The 26,322-nt window shown below is 51.4% G+C and overlaps 2 protein-coding genes across 4 annotated transcripts; one reads left to right on the top strand and one right to left on the bottom strand.

Moving 5' to 3' along the window:
- The first annotated feature begins 1,255 nt into the window (after positions 1-1,255).
- ALAS1 (5'-aminolevulinate synthase 1) lies at positions 1,256-14,890 on the top strand. Of its 2 annotated transcripts, none has more exons than XM_072786008.1 (11): positions 1,256-1,412; positions 2,392-2,611; positions 5,384-5,611; positions 6,437-6,586; positions 7,007-7,229; positions 8,132-8,316; positions 8,869-9,048; positions 9,589-9,753; positions 12,074-12,342; positions 12,983-13,145; positions 14,581-14,890. In XM_072786008.1, the coding sequence occupies exons 1-11, from the start codon at positions 1,257-1,259 to the stop codon at positions 14,739-14,741; spliced, it is 2,100 nt and encodes a 699-aa protein (XP_072642109.1). In that variant the 5' UTR covers position 1,256; the 3' UTR covers positions 14,742-14,890. The 2 variants fall into 2 exon arrangements, with proteins under 2 accessions (XP_072642109.1, XP_072642110.1); XM_072786009.1 differs by lacking the exon at positions 1,256-1,412 and adding an exon at positions 1,796-2,028.
- A 5,687-nt stretch (positions 14,891-20,577) lies between these two features.
- TLR9 (toll like receptor 9) lies at positions 20,578-24,826 on the bottom strand. 2 transcript variants are annotated; one of them, XM_072786006.1, is made up of 2 exons: positions 24,726-24,826; positions 20,578-23,828 (listed from the first exon to the last, which is right to left on the bottom strand). In XM_072786006.1, the coding sequence occupies exons 1-2, from the start codon at positions 24,726-24,728 to the stop codon at positions 20,733-20,735; spliced, it is 3,099 nt and encodes a 1,032-aa protein (XP_072642107.1). In that variant the 5' UTR covers positions 24,729-24,826; the 3' UTR covers positions 20,578-20,732. The 2 variants fall into 2 exon arrangements, with proteins under 2 accessions (XP_072642107.1, XP_072642108.1); XM_072786007.1 differs by having other exon boundaries at positions 20,578-23,783; positions 24,726-24,824.
- Between the last annotated feature and the right edge of the window lie 1,496 nt (positions 24,827-26,322).

Here is a 26,322-nt window from a genome sequence, read left to right as displayed (position 1 = left end):
ACTATCACTCTGGACTTTAGCCCTTGTGCTATTGCCCAACTGGGTACGGAGCAACCAGGCCCAGGCCAACCCAGGTCAAGCTAAGCTGGGAAGGGTGTGGAGCACGGAGACCAGGCTGGCATTCCTGAGAGGGGGTTGCCTAATCCTACCCTGCGGGTGTGACTGGGGGGGACCCAGAGGAGGCTTGATGGCCCAGCTCTGTTGGGGATGGAGTCCTGAGGCACCCCGTTGGAGCCCAGGGTGGCCAGCAAGGGACTTTGGACAGCCAGAGATGGAAAGGGAGGGACTTTGGACAGCCAGAGATGGAAAATGTGTCAGAAAATAGAATGTGTCAAACCCTAACTCCGCGTCAGGCCCTGCGCCTCCACACCACCCTCGGTGCTCCACGCAGCCCTGCCCCTCCCGCCCCTTCTCTGCTCTGCCTCAGGTTAGGTTCCTTCACCTCGTCCCGAAAGTGCCCCTGGTGGGTCTCCTTCCTCTTCTGCTGCTCCCCACTCCGAGGACTCCTCCTCCGGGCGCTCCCCACCCCCCACCCCCGCATCACTCCCAGAACCACTCCATCCTCCAGCAAGCACACCCTCGCCTCTTCCGGGAAGCCCTTCGTCACAGACCGGGCGGATCCTGCTTTAGACCGCGGTCTGGAACCCCCTTCTTTCCCCTCCGTCTTCTGTATCCACGGGACCCGTTTCTTTCTTTTCTTCTTCTTCTTTTTTTTTTTTTTTTTTTTTAAGATTTTTATTTATTTATTCATGAGAGGTAGAGAAAGAGAGAGGGAGAGACACAGCAGAGGGAGAAGCAGGCTCCATGCAGGGAGCCCGATGCAGGACTCGATCCTGGGACTCCAGGATCAGGCCCTGGGCCGAAGGCAGGCGCTAAACCGCTGAGGCACCCAGGGATCCCACGGGACCCGTTTCGACAGCCCCATCACCTTCCAGCTGTCGCGGGGGGCACTGCCCCTCCGACTCTGCCCTTTCGTGCCCTTTCTCCTACATGAGGCGTAGGGTTCAGAAGCGTAGAGCAGTTGGGGGGGAGAGAGGAGGAAGATGAGTGTAGGATACAGTGATGAAGTTGCCGATCCACCTGCTCCTTCGGGCAGGGGGGCCGGGAAAGCCCGGGTCCCCCCCCCCGCCGCGACCCGCGGTGCGCAAGCAGGGAGCCCGCCCCGCCCCGCCCCGCCCCGCCCCCTCCGCCCCGCCCCGCCCCCTCCGGGAGCGCGCGCTGGGCGCCTGCGTGAAGGACGGCCGCTCCCAGGGCGCATGCGCAGCGCTCCCTCCGGCTCTATATTAGGACGACTGCGCTCGCGGCCTGAGGCTTCTCGCCGACAAGGGCAACGGGTTGGTGTGATTTGGCTCGGGTGCCCGCCGCCGCCGCCGCCGCCGCCGCCTCTTCCTCCGCCGCAGTCCCCCGCGCAGGTGAGGGCCCGCGCTCTGGGTGCGGCGCCGGCCAGCGAAGGCCCCGCGTGTCCCGCCAGCCCGCGCCCCGCTCGCGCTGTCGTTGGGACCCCATCCCCCACTGCTCCAGTCACCCGCCTCTGGGGTCAGCGCTCGTCTCCCGGACCCTCGGCCCATTGGGCTGCCTCACTTTCCCCCATGGGACCCCTTCTTTCATTCCCCGTTTAACTGGCCGCTTTAGAATTTGCTTCTCCCGTTATTCTCGCTCGAGCCCTCGATCCCCGGATAACCTCTGACCTCCGTGCCCGGGACCACCACTTCACTCCAGACCTAACACCCTGGATGTTACAGCTCCTCTCCTCACTTAACTTAACCCCATCCACGCTTCCCCTCCTTCCCCTGTCTTTTTTTTTTTTTTTTTTTAAATGTCCCTTCCTTTCTCAGTTGTCCGGTTGGAGCTGTGGGGGATGACCTCAGGGAAATCCTTGCTTCAGGGACCCAGAGCCCAGCTGGGTGCCTTCCTCAGGTTTGGTGATGTGAGCGCCGGGAGAAGTTCGGGATCCTCTCGAGTCCTCGCTGCCTGGATGGATGACAGTGGCTTCTTCCCTAGCCTCACTTCACCTGGGTGTATGCCAAGGTGTCTTATCTGCACTGTGCATCTCCCTACAGGAGCCTCTGACCTCCCAAACCTGTTCTTGACTTGTCCCTCATCGTCCCAGCCCCTTGGTTGTTAATCACTGGCATTTACTTCACTTGGTGAAGTTGCTTTGCAGGTGCTTTTGTGTAGAGCTGGGGAATGAAAGAAGTTGGTAACTCAGGTAGAGTATGGTTAGCACTCTTTAGTTGACTCTCAGACACAAGTGCCATCCTTAGACATTTTTGAGTGAGACTTGTTTTAAGGGTACCCTGCTATAAACTGTGACACCTGAACCCAGTGACCTTGCAGTGGTATTTGCCTGATTATTAACAAGTGTTGATGTCACTCATTGTCTTTCTGTAGGATCAGTGCACCCTCTCGGATATGGAGACTGTTGTTCGCCGCTGCCCATTCTTATCCCGAGTGCCTCAGGCCTTTCTGCAGAAGGCAGGAAAATCTCTGTTGTTCTATGCCCAAAACTGCCCTAAGATGATGGAAATTGGGGCCAAGCCAGCCCCTCGGGCCCTGTCCACTTCAGCAGTACACTGCCAGCAGGTCAAAGAAACCCCTCCAGCTAATGAGAGTAAGTGTCATTGGCAGTATACGTAGGAGGTGGCAGTGTTTGCGTTCAACACTAGACTAGAAGCACTTCTAGTCCACAGTGGTGTCTAGGGGCATGTAACAGAGGGGGTTTTTTTGTGCCAGACTTGGTTCTTTGCCTGAAGTATCTCACAGTTGTCATCCTAACCCCACAAGTAGGCACTTTGAGTTTTCCCATCTTTAGAGGTGAGATGGTGGGCACTTACAGGTTTCTGGATCGTATGTCGGTATCTCTTGGAGTTTAGTATTCATCAGTACCTCATTCATGTAAATATGAAGTTGGAATGTTCTGGAGCGCCTGGGTGGCTCAGTTTGTTGAAGCGTCAAACTCTTGATCTAAGCTCAGTCTTGATCTCAGGGTTGAGTTCCAGCCTCACATTGGGCTCCATACTTAAAAAAAAAAAAAAAAAGTTGGAATGTTCTATTTCAACTTTTCTTTCATTAAATATTTGGTGTTTTGGCTTTTTAATTTTTTTTTCAATTAACAGGACTTTAATTTTTGGAGCAATTTTAGGTTCGTAGCAAAATTAAGTGGAAGCTTTTGGCTTCTAAAGTTGTGACTTCTTTTTCCAAATTATCGTTTTATGGTGGTAAAATGCACCTAACATAAAATTTACCACCTCTTACCAATTGTACAATTAAGTGGTATTAAGTACATTCATGTTATTGTGCAGCTGTCACCACTATCCAATTTCCAGAACTCTTCAACATCCCAAACTGAAATTCTGTGTTCCTTCAACTCTAATTGCCCCTCCCCCACTCCCTGGCAAACCCCATCCTACTTTTTGTCTCTATTTGATTGCTGTAGGAACCTCACATAAATGGAATCATACAGAATTTTTAAAGTAATGATTATTTTTTAACGCATCTTCATTTTATTTTATTTTATTTTATTTTTATTTTATTTTTTTAAATTTTTATTTATTTATGATAGTCACACACAGAGAGAGAGAGAGAGGCAGAGACACAGGCAGAGGGAGAAGCAGGCTCCATGCACTGGGAGCTCGACGTGGGATTCGATCCCGGGTCTCCAGGATCGCACCCTGGGCCAAAGGCAGGCGCCAAACCGCTGCGCCACCCAGGGATCCCGCATCTTCATTTTATATGTGAATTTTTACAAATTTTGTTTTTAATAAAGAGATCAGAGTTGCCTTTTGTTTTGGTCTGGCTCTACCAGGAGAGGATGTGGCTTTTCAGGTTTCACTTAATCCTAGAGAATAATATACTTTACAGGCTCTGTTAAGTGTATTCTCTGGGTGTGTTCCTTGTAAGAAAGGAGTGTTTTTGTTTTTTTTTGTTTTTTGTTTTTTTTTGTTTTTTTTTTCTGTAAGTAGAAAGGATTTAATCCTTGTAGGATTGCTTTTCCTCTTTAAGGAGCTAGTTATTTAATTATTTTTTTTTACTGAACAATCAAAATACTTTTATGATTCTGTCCGTGACATAGAGGAAGTTGAGTAGAATGTGGCTTGTATACTTGGTAGACTCTCACGCAATCATTGCAAACGACATTCACAAACTATTTACTAGGTTAGACAGATCTTTATAATGGAAAGGGCAAAAGAAGGAAGCACATGCAAAATAAGTAAAACTTTTTAAAACTTGTACATAGAGGGGAAAAAAAGATAATTTACCAAGGTTCCTGCAATGGCTATGTTTTGAGGAATAGAACACTATTATTCTAGGTTTCCCACAGTGAATGTATATTACTTTTATAATGAATGAAATGAGCTTCAAAGCAATTGTTTGACTTTATAGAAGATTTTAACAAAAACAGTATTGAGGGATCCCTGGGTGGCGCAGCGGTTTGGCGTCTGCCTTTGGCCCCGGGCGCGATCCTGGAGTCCCGGGATCGAGTCCCACGTTGGGCTCCCGGTGCATGGAGCCTGCTTCTCCCTCTGCCTGTGTCTCTGCCTCTCTCTCTCTCTGTGACTATCATGAATAAATAAATAAAATTAAAAAAAAAAACAGTATTGAGACATCTTACCCAAGTTGTTAGGAAAGATTAGCCTCTGACTCACAGTATTCCAGGATGATGCAGAATAAAACTTTACTAGAAGGGTGAATGAATTTGCTCTAGGGGAAAGAGAAGTCATTGTGACTCGAAGCACAATTACCAGCCAACTGGGTTAAGTCAGTGCACTTCTTTGATGCATTTAGATGAGCAAGTAGATGAGGTGTGTGAATGTGATACCCCTTTGTTTTTTTTTTCTTAACATAGTAATAATTTGAACTCTATTAGACAACAATAGAAAGACCTCACTTTTAGCCTAATTTCTTTTGTTGAGTAAATCAGTAGTTTATATGTTAAGCAACAGCAAGCTTCTTTGTCAAGAATCTTTCAAAAATATTAGCAGAGAAAAAATTGTATGAACGTTTCTATTAACCTTCAAGAGTGTGTCCTCTCATGAAAAATGCTATGTGTCCTTAGGGTGGATTTACTGGAAATCCTCCAACTCAAAAAGTCTAGGCTGTCTAAAACTAGAAAATACTACTTTTTTGCGGATTTATAAGGAAAAATAGGGGTTTGAGAGATAGCTGGATTGTGCCAATTAACTCCTCATGGGAACATCGTTTCCAGTGAGGCAGATGAGAAGACCATTCAACTAGCAGAACCTAATAAAAACAAACTTCTGCCTGATATGTAGGGGTAGAGTAAGTAAAAAGTTTGTCTTGGAAGCAATAAGAGAAACAAGGGGCTTTCTTGTGTATTGTGCAACTAGGTCTGATGCTTCAGTTTTTCCATTTCACCCCCCAGAGGACAAAACTGCCAAAGCCGAGGTTCAACAGACTGCTGACGGATCCCAGCAGACTCCAGATGGCACGCAGCTTCCGTCTGGACATTCCTCCCTTGCCACAAGCCAGGGCACTGCAAGCAAATGCCCTTTCCTGGCAGCCCAGATGAGCCAGAAGGGCAGCAGTGTCTTCCGCAAAGCCAGTCTAGAACTTCAGGAGGATGTGCAGGAAATGCATGCTGTGAGGAAAGGTAAACACATGACTGGAACCATTAGGAAGAATGAAGAGGTCCTTTTGGTTCTTTTGATCCTTCAAATTTGTGTATGAGCTATTATTAGGGTAGTATTTGTATAAAAAACTTCCTCTTTTAGGGCCAAGGAAGAAGGTCATCAAGATAGGCGGTTAGAGGACTGTCTGAGAAAATGCGGGACTTTCTTTCTGGGGTGTGTGTAGGATGTGACCACTTTTTATAGTAATTGCTTCATTCTGAAAATACCCTGTTGGCGTAAGCTATTAACAACTGCCCTTTGTTTCTTTCCTGCCATCCTGTGGGATAAAAGGTAAAAAATAGTGTTTCTGCAGTAAATGATGGTCTTAGGACTCCTAAGCTGTGTATCTTACCGATGGTCACTAAGAGGCAACCTTAATTCCAGATGTGGCTGTATCCACAGAGCACCAAAAGTCCCCAGAAAACCTCACCAGCAGAAATGATATATATGACCAGAATTGTCTTCTGTGAAGAAAATTGAGATTAGGGTTGGGTGGAGTGGGAAGGTGGAGAAGACCTGCTAATAACCAGCTAGAAAGCTTTGGACTCTTAATATTCATTAAAGCTGTCTGGTAGCTTTGAAAACAAAACAACACTAGGCATTGGTCATTAAAATAAAAGGGAAGAACCAAAGCTTCATATTCTTGGTTGCTACTACTAGCTTTGGTTATGCTCAGCTGCTGTGTGTGTGTGTGTGTGTGTGTGTGTGTGTGTGAACTAAGCAGTAATTAATTTTTGACGATATTTCTGGGAAGTATTGTGAACTCAGAATGTTGGTTCCCTTTTTTCTTGTTACTTTCATTACAGAGGTTGCTCAAACCTCCGTGAACCCTAGTGTAATTAGTGTGAAGGCCGATGGAGGGGACCCAAGTGGATTGCTGAGGAACTTCCAAGATATCATGCGAAAGCAAAGACCAGAAAGAGTGTCCCATCTTCTTCAAGATAACTTGCCAAAATGTAAGTCTCATTGTTATTTACCTGATGTAGGAGAGGATTTTTAACTTAAACATATATTAGCTTAAACACAAAATTGCATGGTGAGTTGAGGATTAAAACTCATGTCTCTTGCTTGATGCAGGTAGGTGTTCTCAGCCATAGTAAATACAAATCCTGTTGGTAACATGTTTTCTCTCCCTGAATACCTACCTTCTATGCCCTGGCACTGTGCTAAGCAATTGACATACACGGTCTCATTTGAGACCTTCATAGTCTCAAGATGAGGATGTCCTATAATTTGCCCACATGAATACTTCGTTAATTTGTCCAGAATTACCCTGCTGCTAGGTGACCAAGCTGGGGTTGGAACCCAGGTCTTTTGCCAAAGCCCAGACATGCTTCTTAACTGTCAAACTGTCCTGTCTTTTGTTTGGTTTTTAGCTGTTTCCACTTTTCAATATGATCGTTTCTTTGAGAAGAAAATTGATGAGAAAAAAAATGACCATACCTATCGAGTTTTTAAAACTGTGAACCGGAGGGCGCACATCTTCCCCATGGCAGATGACTATTCGGACTCTCTCATCACCAAGAAGCAGGTGTCAGTCTGGTGTAGTAATGACTACCTTGGAATGAGTCGCCACCCACGAGTGTGTGGGGCAGTCATGTACGTAGCCCTCAGCTTTCAGATACCATTGACGTTATTTGGCGAGACATTAATGATTTAGAGGGATCTTTTATGGGGGCAATATTCAGCAGCTAAAAGTGTGTCATAACACACTATTATTTTAAGCTTTTAAAGACATCCACAGATGACTTTTAAGCTAGAATGCACAAATAGGTATGTGAGGATTCAAGTGTATGGGCACATTGACTATTCATGTCCATTTCTTACCACTTCTCAAGTGAGTGCAACTTCAACCCCGGGCCACCTTGCACAGAGGCATCCTTGCTGATGCCTCGGTTGGAGAGATACAAATCTAGCAGCACTGGAGGAAAAGCTACTTCAGAAAGACACGAACAAGGATGGTAGATCCTGTCATTCATGTCCTTCCGGAGGTTTGCCATGACTAGGGACATTTGAGAGAGTTGCTTGCCAAAGTCTCCAAGGAGGCTTGTTAAAGAGATTACAGTCTGAGGTGTAGTGATAGATCTATCCTAATATTATGTGACTGGTTTCTGGAGAGTAGGTTCAGGTAATCACCATCTAAGATGTCCCTGTAGAGACTGATGTTGTGTTTGGAGAGAAGAATGTTTGTCAGAGAAAAGATGTCTTAATAAATTAACTCAGCTAATACTAAGTACCTACTGGCTGATAAACACTTGTTCTTGAGGATCCCTAGGGGTATTCAGGGTATCCTCACCATAGTGTTGACATCTACTGCCTTGCTAAAGATGAAGTCAGTTGAAACTTCTGGTCCCTGGTTTGGGACCATGACGGAGTTGCTAGATGAACATAAGATTCCGTGTCCTACCTCCTAGGGAGAGAAATGATTCATATGGTGTCCAGAACTGTGAGATTTATTTTCTGTCTGCCCTTCTTTTTAAAAAAAAAAAAAATCATAAAAGGGACACTTTGAAACAGCATGGTGCTGGAGCAGGTGGTACTAGAAATATTTCTGGAACTAGTAAATTCCATGTGGACCTGGAACAGGAGCTGGCTGATTTACACGGGAAAGATGCAGCACTCTTGTTTTCCTCGTGCTTTGTGGCCAACGACTCAACCCTCTTCACTCTGGCTAGGATGATGCCAGGTAAGAAAGCCTGTCTTGGGTGCCTTAGAGTTTTTTCAGTTTCTTAGGAATTAGCAGGAATATTGACAACACAGAGGGCTTACCAAAAACAGTTAAGAGCAATGATAGTATCTGGGAACATTTTTTTCTTGAATTGAAACATGAAGTGCTCACTGCACATCACAAGTTGCAATAGCAGATGATACTAACAGAATCAGATTTGAAGGGTTTGTCCTTAAGCTAATTGCTCCAAATATGCTTTGTATTCTAGGAAAACCCTTTGGAAAATTCTCTCAATCATTTGTAGTTATCTTTTGATGGAGTTTGGAATGAGGTGGGCAGATTTAAAAGCAGATTAGTTGTCTACTCTTGTATTATTTTATACCTCTGGGCCTTCTCAAAGAAGAAGCACTAGCTTCTGATTTTCCCAGGAAGAAACTAGCTAGCAGTGTCTTTCCTACTGGGCAAAGCAGCACTTCTATGGCAAAGTCTGTTGTTCCTATTTAGGAAATAAATTATTTTTGGTGCAGATGGCAATAAATAGTGTTTTATTTTTGTTTTTTATCATGTTAGGCTGTGAGATTTACTCTGATTCTGGGAACCATGCCTCCATGATCCAAGGGATTCGGAACAGCCGGGTGCCGAAGTATATCTTCCGCCACAATGACGTCAGTCACCTCAGAGAACTGCTGCAAAGATCTGACCCTTCAGTCCCCAAAATTGTCGCGTTTGAAACTGTCCATTCAATGGATGGTAAGTCTAGGTAGAGGCTAGTCTGAAATCTTAAATGGAAAAGTAGGCCTAGACTCTTTAAAAGTGTGATGTTAATTTTGTTTTTGCAATTTCTTTTCATTCTGCTAGGATTTTGGATTTGGTGGACATTGTATAGGTTTGGTGAATGTAGATGTTCTACTCTGGCTCTTACTAGGCTCTAAGACCCCAAGATAACCTAGAAACTGGAGGAAGTTCATTGTTTTCCCCAATATTAAAAATGATAACCTTTAGGAGTGCCTGGGTGGTTCAGTCAGTTAAATGTCTGCATTCAGCTCAGGTGGTGATCCCAGGGTCCTAGGATTGAGTCCCACATTGGGCTCCCTGCTCATTGGGGAGTCTGCTACCTTTGTTCCTCCCTCTGCTCATTCTGTCTCACATGCTCTCTCTCTCTCTCTCAAATAAATAAAATTTAAAAATGATACCTTTAAAACAAAAGTTACTTTGTTCTGACTAACTCTTAACAAAACAGAACTTTGTGAAGTAGCAAGATCTTCAGAGTAGTCTGTGTTCTTTCCTTAGGAGCAGTGTGCCCACTAGAAGAGCTGTGTGATGTGGCGCATGAGTTTGGAGCAATCACCTTCGTAGATGAGGTCCATGCAGTGGGACTATACGGAGCTCGAGGTGGAGGGATTGGCGATCGGGATGGAGTTATGCCCAAAATGGACATCATTTCTGGAACACTTGGTATGTATACTCTGCACATTCTGTAAACTACACTAAAATTATATTCTCCTAACAAGGCTAAGGACTAGGTGGGATCAGGTGAGGAGACAGTGTGATAGCCTATAAAGCTTGGGTCACTTTTTGGATGAGTTTATGTCTTCTCAGTGGTGCCATAGCTTAGCAGAGTCCCTTGAATCGTGCGGGCTCCAAGAACCAAGGTAAATCTCAAAGCCTAACATGACAGAAATACCATTTGTTGCCATTCAAGGTCATTCCAAACGTATTTGTGGTTCTAGCTACATGCCATGGCAACAGCCTTTTCTCTCTGTTCTTCAGGTTTTTTCATTGTATTAAAAAACAAACAAGGGCAGCCCGGGTGGCTCAGTGGTTTAGTGCCTGCCTTCGGCCCGGGGCGTGATCCTGGAGTCCTGGGATTGAGTCCCATGTCGGGCTCCCTGCATGGAGCCTGCTTCTTCCTCTGCCTGTGTCTCTGCCTCTCTCTCTCTCTCTCTGTCTCTCATGAGTAAATAAATAAAAAATCTTTTAAAAAAAAGAAGAAAAAACAAACAAACAAACAAAAAAGCCGTAGTGCTGTTCTCCTAGAGCATTCATTAGGACCTATAGGTTCAGGTGTCATGAAGCACTGAGCTCTGTGCCCTACATGGTGACCAGTTGCAGTTCACTCTGGTGACTTTGTATCTGTTTCCCCTGGTTGAGAAGAATTGTGTCACGGAGCTGAGCTCTGTAGCCGTGTTACCTGCTGGTTGTGACTCCTGTCTGCCCCAGCTGTGTGACCTTGGGCAGGTAGTTAATCTCTCTGCCTTTCAGCTTCCTCACCAATATAGGTTTCCCCACTACCCAAAAAGTAGAGTGTTCCTTTGAAACCTTCATAAGCCACAATGGCATAAAGTGAAGACACAGGTGCTCACAGACCCAGGTCAAAGCTGTGGTGGCCTGATGCTGGGATGCTGAGTGTGGTTCCCTGGGGCCGGGGCTTGGCAGGGCTGTTCTCGCTGCTTGAGGTGCATGCTGCCTCTGTGATGGCTTGCTGCCCCACACCAAAGGCAATTTTCACTTTTCACCTTTCATCATAAAAGTGAAAGTTCTCTTCAGATTTCTTCTGGTTAGTGAAAACAAGTACTAATGTCGGTTTCTCATAAAAGTGAAGTGATAGAACAACTTTTGAAAAGTAGGAACACCTTTATAATAGAAATAACAGACTCTACCTCAGTTTTTTTGTGGAGAAGATAAATGAGTTGTGTGCAATTACCATAGATACTCCCTTTGCCTGTGAGGACTCTAGAAAGATGAAAACATGAATTAAACAAATTGGAGGATTTCACAGTAAGGCAGTCAGAGACCCACGTACCACTTAGCTAAAATGCTAATTTACAGCCTGCACTTGGTAAAGGAAAGGCAGGACAAAAGAAAGTGTCCTTCAGCACTGTCGGGGGCTGAGAAGCTTGGGTAGACCAAGAGAGCCCAAGGGTTGCAGGGCCAAGCCCTGCCAGGAGGAAAGCACTTACTCTTGTGTCCTGATTCCACCAACCCTTTTCTTTCAAAGAGCTCTTGTGATGTGGGCTTTGTGAAGGTGTAGTCACTGCGCTGGAACAGGCTAGAGAGAGAAATTTTCCACTGTAAGAGCTTATACCAACCCAGCCCTGCATGGGGTTCAAGCAGGAATGTTCATTACAGAACACAATGTTAACATCTAGAAGGACTCTTCTGCAGTCCTTAATCCTGAAACTTGAGATACAGATTATACAAAGGGATTTAAGGAGAATTGAAAAATAAGGTTGGCCCTAAATCAACCCTAGCAGGTTCTGAGTTTTCATATTTCTCTGGGCAATGGTGCTTGTCAGAGTTCTGTGTTTACTTTGGTAGAAAATAATACTGGTCACACCAAAACAGTTCATGTCTTAGCCGGGTTCTACTCCAACCTCCAGGGCAATGCTCACAGTGAGAGGACCTGGTGGAACCCACCATGCACCCCGTGGGAGGTGGCCCCTTGCCCACTGGTAGAGCTGCAAGGCCAGGTAGGAAAGGCAGATAGGAAGAGAGGCCACAGCTTGCTGTTCAGGTACACTGGGACAGGTCATTTGGTCCCAGACCTGGTGTGGAGACCTGTACTTTGGTCCTCATTGGCTACACCTTGGTCATGTGATTTAGGGGAAGACCCTGACCTCCTGAACTTTCTCCCTTTCAGAGATAGGTAGACATCCCTTGACTTGAGTCTTTGGGCACATAGGATAAAGAAAAAAAAATGCTATGAGGCTCTGCAGCGGCCTGCTGGGCACACATGGGGGCCGCTGCCAGAATAAATGAGGCTGTCTCCTCACAGGCAAAGCCTTTGGCTGTGTTGGAGGGTACATCGCCAGCACGAGTTCTCTGATCGACACCGTACGGTCTTATGCGGCTGGCTTCATCTTCACCACCTCCCTGCCGCCCATGCTGCTGGCTGGAGCCCTGGAGTCTGTGCGGATTCTGAAGAGTGCTGAGGGGCGGGCGCTTCGCCGCCAGCACCAACGCAATGTCAAGCTCATGAGGCAGATGCTCATGGATGCAGGCCTCCCGGTCGTCCACTGCCCCAGTCACATCATCCCTGTCCGGGTAATGACCTATCTGGGACTGGACTTGCTGGGGGCTGTGCCTCCACACATAACATGGGATGTTCTGGTTCATACCTTCCTGAAGTTGGGCTAGGGCAGGGTGACTACGGGGGCAGGAGGCTGGAGTCAGTGGCCTTCTGCTCTGTTTCTGCCTTTGGCTGACTTCACAGTGAGAGTGAAGCCTTTGAACCCAGCAGGCTAGCACAGAGATTCCTCCTCCAGAGCACTGGCCTTAAAAGAGCTTCTGTTTGAAAAGTACCAGAAGCCTAAACTTGGCTAGCTTTGAAGTCTGGCTTTTTATTCAATTAATTTCAAAATCGGTCTCGCCCTTTGCACTATAAATGGTAGCCCTGTTGGTGTCACAGTTGAATTAGTAGAATTAATATAGCTAGTATAATCAAAGCTGCTGCTTTCCCACAGTACACACATCTGTGGGTAGGAAAATCAGTTGGCAGCAACGAGTTGAAGCCTGGGAGGGAGATCAGTGTGAAATCTCCTTCTAATGTGCTTTCAGCTCTCTGGGCCCTTTAAATTGCAGGCTTGCATCGCTGTTTGTGCCTGAACCTCCCAAGTGTTCGTTAGAATCGCTGCTAAGGGGTGGTCTGTCCTGTGGTGACCTTACCTTCCGTTATCAAACTTAGGTCGCAAATGCTGCTAAAAACACTGAAGTCTGTGATGAACTAATGAGTAGACATAACATCTACGTCCAAGCCATCAACTACCCCACAGTGCCCCGGGGAGAGGAGCTCCTGCGGATTGCCCCCACTCCTCACCACACACCACAGATGATGAACTACTTCCTTGGTGAGTACCTGGAGAGCTGTGGTGCCTCACTGGAAAGTTGTGCAAAGCTGTCCTTGTGTGTAACTGAAGCTCTTCAGAGGCATTGATTCATTTCTTCTCTCTCCCAAGTAATTAAGAGTGCTCTTAGATGGTATAAAACCGTAAAAGATGTTTAGTTGTTTGATTCTCCTTAGGGGTGCAGACACGGTTTAGAAGCTCTGAGGGCTCGTTCCTGCTCATCCACCCACTATTTCCAGTGCTCCCTTGTTGGGATGACTCAGAGATGCACAGTAATGACTAGTGCAGGGGAGTAGAAAGAAGCCTCTGAAGGCCCAAGTCAGCCCTGGCCCTCTAGGGGTCAGCTTTGTGCTTCTCGGTTTCTCTGATGTAGGGTCCCGGAAGCAACCCCCCACCTAACCTCTTCTCATAAGAGTAATTGTTTGACATTTATATGGCTTGCAGTTCTGTACAACCCAACCCAGCACCCTGTGTCCAACCTAAAGGCAGAGATCGAGGGGCTGCTCTCAGCCACAGGCTGCCTCTGCCTCCTGAGCACCCACACACCCCAAGGTGATCCTCCTGCTTTGCAGGCTTTGGGGCCGTTCTGCTGGGAATGCTCAGCATTGTAGTGGAACAATGTTGGAGCAACTTCTTCCCTAAAGCTGTGTAAAACAAAGCCAGAGTTGGGTTTCGTGTCTCAATTTTTATTTATTTTTATAACAGCCTTGTTGACATATAATCCACATCCCACAAATTTCACCCTTTTGTGTCTTTTAAAGATTTGTTTTAGAGGGCAAGAGAGAGCATGTGGGGGGGCAGGCAGGGGGGTAGAGACAGACTCCCAGGCAGACTCCCCGCTTAGCATGGAGCCCAACATGGAGCTCTGTGTCAAGACCCTGAGATCACGACCTGAGCTGAAATCAAGAGTCAGCCTGCTTAACAGACTGAGCCATTCAGGCGCCCCAAATTTTTTAAAGTATATAGTTCCATGGGTCCTGGGTACATCGTGATGTTGTGCACCCATCACCACTATCTAATTGCAGAACATTTTCATCAGCCCAGAGAGGAACGTCATACCCATGAGCAGCCACTCTGTGTTTCCCCCTTCCCTGGGTCCTCCTTTGCGCCCCTGAGGCTTTGTGCCTGCTTTACATTCCACATAACACTGGTTCGGTCCTATATGCCTGGCTTCCTTGACGACACAATGTTTTCAAGGTCCGTCCATGTTGTAGCATGAATTCTCTCTTTCTGTTACCAAATAATCATCTTTGGTTTGGATATGCCACATTGTGTTTGTCCATCAGTCGATGGACATTTAGGTTGTTTCTGCTTTTTTGCTGTTAATGAAAATAATGCTGCTGCCAACATTTGTGTTCGACTTTTTATGTGGGTCTGTGTTTGTATTTCTCTTGGATACATATTCCCTTCAATTTTTAAAAACTGTTTCTTCTCACAGAGAATCTGTTGGCCACGTGGAAGCGAGTGGGGCTGGAACTCAAGCCACATTCCTCAGCTGAGTGCAACTTCTGCAGGAGGCCGCTGCATTTTGAAGTGATGAGTGAAAGAGAGAAATCTTACTTCTCTGGCATGAGCAAGTTGGTATCTGCCCAGGCCTGAGTGTGTCATGACCTCAGTTACTCACTTAACCCCAGGCCACGTTGTATCCGGATAGTCTCCAGAGTTGTCTTTATATGTGAATTAAATTATATTAAATTTTAATCTATAGTAAAAGCACAGTCCTGAAAATAAATTGTTGTGTTAAGTGATGGGTCCTCCTGTTCTGACCACTGAATCAAAATCATCATTTTTCTTCTTCCCTTTTGATTTGGCCTGCGTTGTTCCAGTATGTGAAGTGATAAACCCATGCCGGCCCTCTGGCCATGGCTTCACCCTGCTGGAGTGGCAGCGCTTCCTACTTGGCTGGAAGCCAGCCACCTCTCGCTGCCCACTGCCGCACCTGGCCACCCTAGCAGCTGAGCCAGCCCCCACCCCACCCGCATTGGGAGAGCTCTGAGCAGTCCCGGCTCCTGGTGGCTGTCTTACTCCACCTCTGATCACCATCCTGCCGCAGCTGTCTCCCTCCCTGCTTCCCCTGCTACAACCTTGGCTGTAGGCTTTCCTCTGAAAGTAGGGCGGCCAGGAGGGAACCTTGTTGCCCCCGAGTTCTCCATCCCGTCTGCCCCCTTCACCTGTGATCATATCCCTCCTGTGCTCTTCTCTCTGACTCCTCCCGCTGGTATTCTGGGTCCCCTTGGTTTCTGGTGCCTTCCTACAGCCTTCTCTAACCTCCTCAGTCATGAATTTATCCCCCTGTGCCCTGCAGCAAGCTTTGTTGTCTATCTTAAAAGTAAACAAGCTCTCCCTCAGTCTACACCTTCTTCTGGCTGCTGCCACACCCCTCGGTTTCTGCTAGCTGCCTGGTCCTTCATCCTGGTCTCTGTGGAGGCTTCCCTCTTCTTGCCACATCTTACCTCTGTCTCACCAAATCCAGTGGTTCTGTTTTCCTCTCATTGACCCTCCCAGGGTCTTTGAGGTGGCTGGCTGTCCTTGGCCTTTTCACAGCTTCCTCCTCTGAGCTGCTGTGCCACTAACCTCTCCTGAATACGATCCTCCTACTTCATGAGCTGGCCCCTCTTTGGATGCTGAGTACCCACAGCTTCATCTGTAACTGCACTCAACACTTCCCCTCATGCCACGTGATCTCCCCCAGCCCTGGGTTTCCAGTTCCAGCTGTTCATTGCTGGCTGCCGTCAAACACCTGGAACTGCACAGGTCCGGAGGGCACCTGGGCCTGCCGACTCTCCCCTGCTTTCTCTTCCCTTGTCTTCCCAACATCTACCCACTTATTCTGGCCACTCATGGGGAAGTCATCTGTCTTTCTTCACTCTAGACTGTTAGCAAGTCCTGTAAGTTCTACCAGTAAGATACATGCTGGGCCAGGCCACTTCCTATCACCCCTGCTGCTATGATCCTGCGGGTTCTACTGTTGCCCCGGCATCTGCCCAGCCTTGACCCCACATGGCAGCCCAAGGGAGCTTTTAAAATTATAAAGTGGATTATGTTCCTCCCCTGCAGAAAACTTTCCTGGGCCTTCCAGTGGCACTCAGGTTACATTCTAGCTTCCTCATATAGGCTGACCACGTTGTCTGAGGTTGGGAACCCATCCCTCCTCCACTCACTCCCTCTGCTTCGTGTGCTGGCACACAATCCTAGGCCTCAGGTCCCCCAGGTGCTTTCCTGCTTCCAGGCCTTCGTGTTAGCCACTGTTTCTCCTCTGGATTTTTCTATTCTGGCTCATGGCATGGCTGTCTCTACACAGGGTAAGGTTCCTGAGGAGCAACCTTCCCTGAGCCCCCAGGATAGGGCAGCCCAGCCCCTCTGTGTTCTTACTGTCACTTGACTTCCTACTGTGCTGCCCTTCAAAGCTCTGGTCACCACTCATAATGACTCCCCCCTGCCCCCAACCCTGTTGATCATCTGCCCTTTCTTCTTACTTCTATATCCCCAGAACGCAGCACAGTACTTGACATACAGCAGGCATTAAGCAAACGCGTTGAATGAAGGAAAGGGGGCTTCCTTTGCTCTGGCGGCCATAATAAAATACCACAGACACCAGACACCAGGAGACATCCATTTCTCAGAGTTCTAGAGGCTGGGAAGGTCAACATCAGGGTGCTAGTGGACTCAATTCCTGGTGAGAGCCCTCTTCCTGGCTTGCAGACCACTATCTTTTTGCTCTTAATTCCCAGGACCCTTCCTCAATGTGGTTGGAGAGAGAGAGATCCTTCTTTCTCTAAGGCCACGAATCCCATCATGAGGGCCCCACCTCCTGGCCTCATCTAATTATCTCCCAAAGAGCCTACCTCCCAATGTTATCACATTGCGATTAGGGCTTTATTTTTTTTTAAGATTTTGTTTATTAATTCATGAGAGATAGAGAATGAGAGACAGAGATGCAGGCTCCATGCAGGGAGCCCGATGTGGGACTCAATCCGGGGACTCCAGGATCATGCCCTGGCTGAAGGTAGGTGCTAAACCGCTGAGCCACCCAGCGATTTAACCCCAGGGATCCCGGGGTTAGGGCTTTAATACATGAATTTGGGCAGTACACATTCAGGCCATAACAGGTACCAAGGGTAACATTCAAGTCTACTTCACCAGAAAGCATAGGCGAGCTGAAGAAACAAGCCACTGGAGGACAAAGAGAATACTTGGCCTTCCTCCCCTCTCTTATCTCTCCTCCCTGGACACGGCTGTGTTGGCATGCCTTCCTGGGGCGCACCCTTCTCTGGATTGGCGCTGGAGAGAGCGGCCGAGTCCTGCTTCCATCAAATAGAGCCACACATCTGGGCATGATGGAAGTCACGTCACCTTGTAACCACCACCCAGTTCCTTTTCTGCTCAGGAAACATGCCTCGCTCACTCTCCCAGCCCTGTCCCCTCGCCAGAGCTGGCTGGGCTTTCCCTTTGTCCCCCACACTCCCACACCGGGAACTCCCTCAGTCTTTTCCTCCCAGGGTGACTTGTTCCCTCTAGCCCGGGTAATGTTTCTTTCTCTCTGAGCACTTAGCAAGACCCCCCTTCCTTCTCATGAGACCCAAAGTCAGCTGGGTCAGTGGGATTGCTCACCCCCCTTTGCTCCTCACTGCTACTCAGGGTTATGAGGACACAAGAGGATGGAAGGATCTGTAGGAAGTGGATAGGATTTGTGAACTCCTTCCAATAAGGACTTGAGTATGAAAATGTATGATGTCATAGAAGTTTTCTAAGAATATATAGATGTCTGGAGCATTAAACTGAACTCTTTTCCTTGAGGGAAGGGAGTTGTCCCTTCCAATCTTAGCAGGGAGAAGTTCCTTACATTTTTTACAAAAGATTTTATTTATTTACTCGAGAGAGTGTGAGACAGAGAACATGAGAGAGAGCCCATGAGAGCACATGCACCAGCAGGGAGAGGGGCAGAGGGGGAGGGAGAAGCCGGCCTGAGCCAAAGGCAGACTCAACCCACTAAGCAACCCAGGTGCCCTGAGAATTTCCTTACATTTAAGTTTTCCTGCTATTAGGTTTTCTTAAGTCTTGTGCCCAGATCTCTGTCTAGTACTCACTGGCCCCACGGGAGCAAAAAGCACAGGAGGCAACACCAGAGTCACGCTCTCAGTTTCATGTGCCTCCAATTCAACCACATCTGCCTCTGAACCTCATTCAGTGCTCCGGGTACAGAGATAAAATACCGAGGCCACATCAGCCAGCTGTCCTCAGCGTAAGCCCCTTACCTAATAACGATGACCGGGGGCTGCTAGTTTCCCAGACCTTCACACACATCAGCACCAAGCCTTCTAACAGCCTGCAGAGTAACCCTGGCCACCCCCATTTACAGATGAGCAGACCTCCCTCTCCAAAGCGGGAGTCTCCTGCCCGAGATAATCCAAATGGCAAAGCCAATTGTTAGCCCAGGTCACCTGACCTGAGTCCCACTCTTCCCCAGCCTTGTGGGGCCAGGTGGCAGCTGGCGCTCACGGTGGAGGATGTCCAGCGGTGTAGAGAGGGCCTTGAGTCAACCATGAGCACCTTCCTGAGCACAGTGCAGTGACAGCTGCCTCTCACCCAGCCCCACCTGAGCCTGGGACCTGAGATAATGGAGTTCTGCCCCCTTTCTGATCCTGTAGACAACAGCAGAACTTTTTTCTGCAGGTTGAACCAAAGGCCATGGACTCTCAGGCTCACTTAAGCCAAGACAACAGTCCTACCATTACGCCGTGCTTCATTTCCAAAATGTTCTTCTTCTGAATCCAAAGCCCAAAAAACCCCAGGACTGTGAGCATGAGTGGGTGGGTGGGTACATGAAGATTCTATCTGGCAGCTGCCTGAGGGCAGACTCAGCTGTCCTGACAGGCAGATTGTTCCCCACCTGCAAACTGTGGGGCCCTACATAAGGCCCTGCTTCCTGCTCCTGCTCCTGCTCCTAGATGTGGCCAGATCAGCCCATGAGCCGTGCAGGAGGGGCTTCTCCTGGACTCCAGCCTGGGTGAAAGACAGTCCTTGTTTGTTTGTTTTTTTAATCCCCAGACACAAGCAAAGGAAGTAGGCAGGGCCACGCCGTGCTTTGGCCCCACTCCTCCAGAAGCTAACAGGCCTTCTCAAGGCAGAGCAGAGCCCACGTGGGACTTCCGATCGGTGGAGCAGACCCGGCCTTTCTTTTCAGGCAAGCAGATAACAGGGGCCATCAGCCTACCACAGCAGCACCTGTGCCCCAGTCAGAAAGAGGAAGGTGGCCTACATTTCTCTTCAGCCATGCCCTGGACAGGAGGCTGCCACAGTCAGGCTGGGTAAGATTAGCCAAATCTGCGGCCAGCATCAACCTTCCACCCCAGAGGCCTGGAGCGGCTGGGCTGGCCCCCGGCTGTCCTGAACCAGCCAAGCTGGTTCCACTCTCCCGCCATCCCAGGCCCCGGCTTCAATTGTCTGGCTGCACATGTCTCTTCTGCTCCTCAAAAGGCAGTTCAGTGGTGGGGACAGTGAGGCAGCAGCCCAGGACAAAGCAACCTCCAAGGCTCCAGACCTGACATGACCCACAACTTTGCACACACTTAGCTTTGTCTCCAAACGCTGGTCACTGGTGCCTCAAGCAATGTCTGGAATTCTACACTGGATTTCGAAGCTAGAAATGGACACACATACTCCACCCTCCTGAGATGTGGCTGTCTCCCACCTCTAAGAGACAGGGGCAGGGAAGGCAGGGGCCCCATCTTTGTAGTCTGGTGGTGGCTCACCCGGGTGTCCCTTTGATGTCAGAACAGAGAGACTTAGCACTCACTATAGGTGAAAACAGAAAGGATGAATTGTGAGCTCACTCTAGAATCTCCTGTGGCTCCCAGACCCCTGCGGTGGGCCTCTACGCAGAGGCTTCTCCCCGAGCCGGCCACCCTCCTGGGCACAGCACAGGCTTGGCCACCAGAGGGCGCAAACGCCCCTCTGAACTCAGCACAAAGCTTTCCGCCCACTCCTCCGCTTGGGCTGCCTCCCAGGACTCTGCCAGGGGCCAGAAATGAAGCAGGCCTGCAAGTTCTCTGCCCCGGAAGCACTGTCAGTCCTACAGGTTTGGAAGGCAGATCCTGAGGCCAACATACATCAGAAGGTTGCTGACCCAGCCTGCAGCAGGACTGCCTGGTGCCGCCTGGCATGGGGAGGGGCCGAATGGAACAGGAGACCCAGCCTCCACTCTGGGAGGGACCAAGACCCCATTCAGAGACCTTCCTCGGACCCCCTGAGAGGATGCTCGTTCACACAACTGCCCTTAGCAGCTTCCCTCCCCTGCAGACCCGCGCTCTGTGGGCACTCTCTTTTTCTGCTTGGCAGTTTCTCCCAAAGCACCTCTTGTCCCTCCTCACTTTGGGAAGGAAAGCCTGACGAATTCTCTTCTTTCCTCCCACTCGCACCTCCAGTGAGCTCAGGGTTAGCCGTTTGGTCTACCAGCAGCATTTATTGAGCGGTCGCTTTATGCCAGGGCTGGGTGTAGGGGAGACAGAGCGGCGGTGTAGAGCCAGCAGGTCGGGCATCCCAGACAGACAGGCAGGGTGTAGGGGCGCGGGGTGCTGGGCTGTCTGCCTATCAGGCTGTCGTGGGGCCCCGGCAGAAGTTCTGGTTGTAGAAGTGGCGGTTGTCCCTGGTCAGGGCCGTGCCCAGCTGGGCCCAGAAGCTGCGCTGGCCACTGGGCTGGTGGGGCCAGAGGAGGACACTCTGGCGGCAGAGGCGCTGGCGCAGCCGCACATAGCGGGAGCGGTGGGCGTCGGGGCACAGGATCACCAGCACCACGACGTCCTTGCGGTCCTCCAGCAGGCGCTGTTGGGCCAGCAGGAAGCTGGCACGCAGGAGGCCGCTGACTCTGTCCGTGCGGGCCAGCACAAACAGCGTCTTGCGGCTGCTGTAAACTGAGGCCCAGAGGTTCTCAAAGAGGGTTTTGCCGGGTACCCAGTCACGTTCCTCCAGACACAGGCGTAGCGCCCGGCGCCCACGGCGCTCCTCTAGCTGTACCCGCAGCTCATTGTACACCCAGTCCGCCACCGAGCTCTGCGCCTTGTCGAAGACCACGAAGGCGTCATAGGCCAGGGCATCCACACCCCGCCGCCGCCCCCGCCGGGGCAGCCAGGCCAGGCACAGGTGGAAGCAGTACCAGAGGTCCCAGCCACAGAGCTGGTGCAGCATGGGCACAGCCAGGCTCAGGGCCACAGCCAGCAGCGAGAGGCTGAAACAGACCCAGGAGAGCGCTTCGTCCAGGCAGAGGCGCAGGTCCTGTGCGAAGATGCTGCGGCCCTGGAGCTGGCCCGGGCTGCCGCACTTGACACGGCTAGGCAGGCCGGGCACCGCAGCCTGCACCTCCAGCAAGAAGTCCACGAAGGTTGCGCCGCAAGCGCAATGCAAGGGGTTGGCGGTCACGTCTAGGACTTTCAGGGCACCCGCCAGGGAACCAAACCAGGAGGGCTCCACCGTCTTGAGGGCGTTGGCGCTGAGGTTGAGCTCTCGAAGCCTCACGGCCAGGGCAAAAAAGCTGGGGACCACGAAGCCGATGCTGTTGCCGCTGAGGTCCAGCCTCTGGAGCTGGGTGCCGTTGGGCAAGCTGCCATTGCTCAGGGCCTTCAGCTGGTTTCCCGCCAGGTCCAGGGCTTCCAGCTTGGGTAGGAGGGCCAGGCTGCTCCAGTTGAAGAAAGCCAGGTAATTGTCACGGAGCCGCAGGAGCCGCAGGCTCTTGGGGAGGTTGTCCAGGTTGCGTGGCAGGAGGGTATGCAGGCGATTCTGGGACAGGTCCAGCTGAACCAGGCTTCTCAGGCCTTGGAAGAAGCGGAGATAGAGGTCTCCCTCGGCCCACATCTGGCTCAGGGTATTGCCACTGAAGTCCAGGGCCCGGAGCGAGGCGCTGCGGAGCTGCTGGGACACGCGGCTGTGGATGCCATTGTGCGCCAGGCTGAGGTAGCGCAGGGCTGGCAGCTGTGCCACAAAGCTGAGATTGTGGCCCACGCCCCGCATGCTGAAGGGCTGGCTGTTGTAGCTGAGGTCCAAGGCCTCCAGCCGCGGCAGCTCCGTGAACGAGCGCCCGTGGTACAGGTCCAGCTTGTTATGGGACAGGTCCAGCACCCGCAGGTTGCTCAGAGGCACGAACTGCGAGCCATTGACCGCCTGCGAGATGCTGTTGTGGCTCAGGCCCAGGCACTGGAGGCGCGCCAGCCGGACAAACATCTCCGGCTGAACAGTCACTAGGTTGTTCCGAGACAGGTCCAAGGTGAAGTTGAGGGTCCTGCAGCTCGGCATGAAGGCCTCTGAGCCGGGGGTGCCCAGTGGGCCCAGAGCAAGGTCCCGGGACTGTGGCCAGACTCTCTCCCCACAGTCCGCCTCTACCTCCCCTGTGGCAGCCGCGGGCTCTGCAGCTCCACTGATGCGGTTGTCTGACAAGTCCACGTACCGCAGGCCAGGGAAGGCGCCGAAGATGCTGAGCTGGGCCTGGCTGATAAAGTTCAACTGCAGATGCAGACGCTGGAGCATGGGCAGGTGGGCCAGCGACTGGAGCGTGGTCTCGCTGAGCGAGCGGAAGAAGATGCCATGTATGTCCAGCTCCTGCAGGGACAGTAGGCTCCCGAAGGAGGATGCCAGATGCAGGTGGGCAAAGGACACCTTCTTATGATAATTGAAGGACAGGTTGAGTCTGCGCAGCCGGGCCAGGCCGTAGAAGGCTTTGGTTTTGGTGATGCAGTCATACAGGAAGTTCTCACTCAGGTCCAGCACCATGAGGTTGCCCAGGCCATGGAACCACCTGGGGTCCAGGCTGTAGAGAGAGCTGTCCCTCAACACCAGGCCTTCGAGGTGGCTCAGGTGGCCGAAGGTGTTGGGGTGCAGCTGGGGGAAGCCCTTGGGGCACTCCCTGCAGGGGTTACGGGCATGGTCACAGCGGCGACAGTTCCCACCCACATCGAGGACACGCAGGGCAGTCAGATTGGCCAGGTCCTCAGGTGCCAGGGTGATGATGTGGTTGTAGGACAAGAGCAGGTACTCCAGGCTGGGGGGCAGGCCCCGCGGCACCACGGTGAGGTTGTTGTACTTGAGTGACAGGTGTGTGAGGTTGCCCAGGCCCAGGAGGGCACCTGGGGCCACCTGCAGGGCCTGCTGGCAGGGGTTCTTGTAGTAGCAGTTGCCATCCAGGAACAGGAAGCGCAGGGCATAAAGGCCTGCCAGGGTGGCAGGGTCCAGCACCAGGATGTTGGTGCGGCTCAGGGACAGGGACACAAGCGAACTGGGCAGGGCGGGCACAGTCGTGATGCTGTTATAGCTCAGATTCAGGTCCTCTAGGGTGGGCACAGCCAGGAAGGTGTTGGGCTCAATGGTCATGTGACAGGGAAAGTGCATGGGGCTGAGGCTGGCGGGCGGGCAGTTCCACTTGAGATTGAGACGCCGCAGGTGGATGAAGTGGACAAAGTCATAGTCATGGAGGTGGTGGATGCGGTTGGAGTACAAGGAAAGGCTGGTGACGTTACCGCGGGGTGCAGCTGCCGAGAAGCGGGGCACGGACTTGAGGAACAGCCAGTTGCAGTTCACCAGGCCATGGGGCTGGAGCTCACAGGGCAGGAAGGCAGGCAGGGTGCCCTGGGCCAGGGCCAGGGCTAGCGCGGCAGCCTGCACCAGGAGAGACAGGGGGTGCAGGGCGCCACGGCAGGGGCCCTGCGGGCCTGTGAGGGGCAGCCCCAGCCCCAGCTCCACCTGCCCCACCCCCTGGGGTCTCCCAACAGGGTTCCCAAACCCGTCTCTCCAAGCCCTCCCTGGGGAGCCTTCTGCCTCTCTGCATAGCGCCCACCCCGCCTCTAAGGCTCTGGGAGAACTCGGACTCCGGTCTCAGACCCGGCCTTCAACTCAGAGCTGCTTCTGATACCTGGAGTCCAGACTCACCATCTAGAACTTTCACTTAAAACCAAACCCCAACCAGACAGGAGAGCCGGGCAGGCAGTCAGCAGGCCCACCGGGTTCTCCCCTACCTCTCTCTTCCTTCCTCAGGGGCCATTTCTCTCTCCTCCTGAGCAGGGGGGCATCTGGCTCCCTTCCGCCCAGCCGCCCTGGAAAGCCCTGCATGTCCTCCGCCCGCCTCCCCCACCAGCTCCCCCTGCCTCAGGCCAAGGCCCAGGCAGGCACGTGGGTCTCCTGCCAGGGTCCGGGCTGAGTACGACCCAGGGCCCCGGCTGGGGTGGGCACCGCCCGGCTCTTCCCCCTCTCCCCACCTCTCCCAGACCAAGCACTCAGCCCAAAGCAGGACAGAACAGATCAGACAGGGTGGGCAGCCCAGGGCCAGACAGGGCCTCGTCCTGGGCATCCATCTTGCTTGTAGCCCTAGCGCCACCACTGAGCGAAGCCCCAGGCCTCAGCCTCCCCATCTACACAATGGGTTCAGGTCTCATTGCTCAGAGGAAGGCTTCTTCTGCTCTGAGGTGTTCAGGGTTCAGTGAGTGTCCCCAGGGCCATGTTGGGTGACAGCCCTTCCACTATTGTCTGCAGCCACCAAACCCACCCCTCCCCCACCACTTCCTGCTGCCCCCTTCCCTGGGGGGCTGAGGGTCGCTGTCCTACCATGACAGGGAGCGGGGGCTTCTCCAGAGGGTCTGGCTGGCAGGCTGGGCAGCAGCTGCAGGAAAGGATGCTTGGAGCTCACAGCCCCTTCCTGCAGCATCGGCTCAGAGAACAGAGGAAGTGGGAACTAAGAAAAACCACAGCAGCCCCCCCCTTGCCCCACCTGGTCCACAGCGAGGGTTGAGGGGCACACTGAGTCAGAGGCCATTTGCATTGGCAGACGGCAGACAGCCCCTTCACTCCTTCCTCTTTCCACTCCCCCACCACCCCACCCCATCCTAACAATTCGCCGCTGCCCACGTGGGCCTCACACCTGTTGTCAGGGAAGTCTGGGGAGAAATAGAAGCCCAGAGCCCAGTCTCGGCTCAGTGAGAGACTGGGACTGGGGGCAGTGCCAGATGTGGGTTGGGCATGCTGACATCTCTGCCAGCGCACTCCCTGTCCCAAGAGGACTGTCACTCTCACACCTCAGCCCCTTGGCCCCTATCTCAAAGGGAGCTCTATGGAGCCAGTGGCCCTGCCCTTTCCTGCCCCCTTGGCCCTGGCCCCAGAGCTCTGGGAGGCCTGGCACACCTGGGGGTGCAGCAGCATCGGCCTTGCCCTGGCTCCACCTGCTTCCACCGCAGCCTGCCACTTTCTGCAGGGGCAGGACTTCCTCTTCCGCATTCCCAGGGTGCCTGAGTCGCCGTCAGAGCCTGTACTCCGAGGCCGGACCAGCTAGAACGGCTCTTTCCACGTGCCCTCTGACCCAGCTGATTATAACAGGTTACCCCGGCCCAAGCCTCCGGGTGACCCGGGCCCTCAGCAAGTCTTGCGGGCTCCAGCTTCAGCATTTTCCTGTTGCCCACCACCTTCACATTCACCAGGCTGGCCTGAGCTGCTATCATCTCCCTCCTAAGCCAGGGCAGTCACTGCCACCTCACGGATTGCCCTGCTTCTGCTCTCACACCCCACAGCCTGTTCACATTCGGCCCCTAAGTCACACTAGGCCCCTTCCTCTGCTCGGACTCCTTCCTGGTCCTTTCTGGAATCCAAGGCACAGTCCACATAATGGCCAACATTATGGGATGCGCCCTCCCATTGCCTTCCTGACCAGTCTCCAGCCATGCTGGCCTCCTTGCCGTGGCTTGAATATTCCCATTCAGTCTCCTGCCCCAGGGCCTTTGGACTTACTGTTCAATCTGCCTGGAAGCTCCTTTCCTACATACTCAGCCCCCTCCTGGCTCACTTGTTATCCTTTGGAGGCCTTCCCTGACCTCCTTTTAAACCCCTTACCCTAGGTCTGGCTGCTTTCTACCTGCTGCTTTTCCTTAAGTTTTTACCTGCTAACACATCATATCATTGATTTTCCGTGGTTTATTGTATATTGTCTTATTCCCCTGCTGGCATGTCTGTTCTTAATGTCAAGAGTCTTTTGTCACTATACCCAGGGCCCAGCACAGTGCCCAGAACATCATAGGTGCTCAATATTTGCTGAATCTATGAGTCTCCAGCATTCAGCTCTGGGCAGGCACAGAGAGAAAGGCTCTGAATGATGACTGGATAAATTAATGAATGAACAAATAGAGCTTCTGCTGGGAGGAGGCGGGGCTGGACA

The sequence above is a fragment of the Canis lupus genome, chromosome 19 (genome assembly GCF_048164855.1).
Source record: "Canis lupus baileyi chromosome 19, mCanLup2.hap1, whole genome shotgun sequence".
Classification (NCBI taxonomy): domain Eukaryota; kingdom Metazoa; phylum Chordata; class Mammalia; order Carnivora; family Canidae; genus Canis; species Canis lupus.
Note: the sequence above shows the minus strand (reverse complement) of the source record. Positions and strands in the feature narration are given on the sequence as shown.

Coding starts and splice junctions, on each gene's coding strand:
- ALAS1 (XM_072786008.1), top strand. CDS start 1,257: ATGCGCAGCGCTCCCTCCGGCTCTATATTAGGACGACTGCGCTCGCGG. Junction 2,612..5,383: donor AACCCCTCCAGCTAATGAGA/GTAAGTGTCATT, acceptor TTCACCCCCCAG/AGGACAAAACTGCCAAAGCC. Junction 12,343..12,982: donor GTCACATCATCCCTGTCCGG/GTAATGACCTAT, acceptor TATCAAACTTAG/GTCGCAAATGCTGCTAAAAA.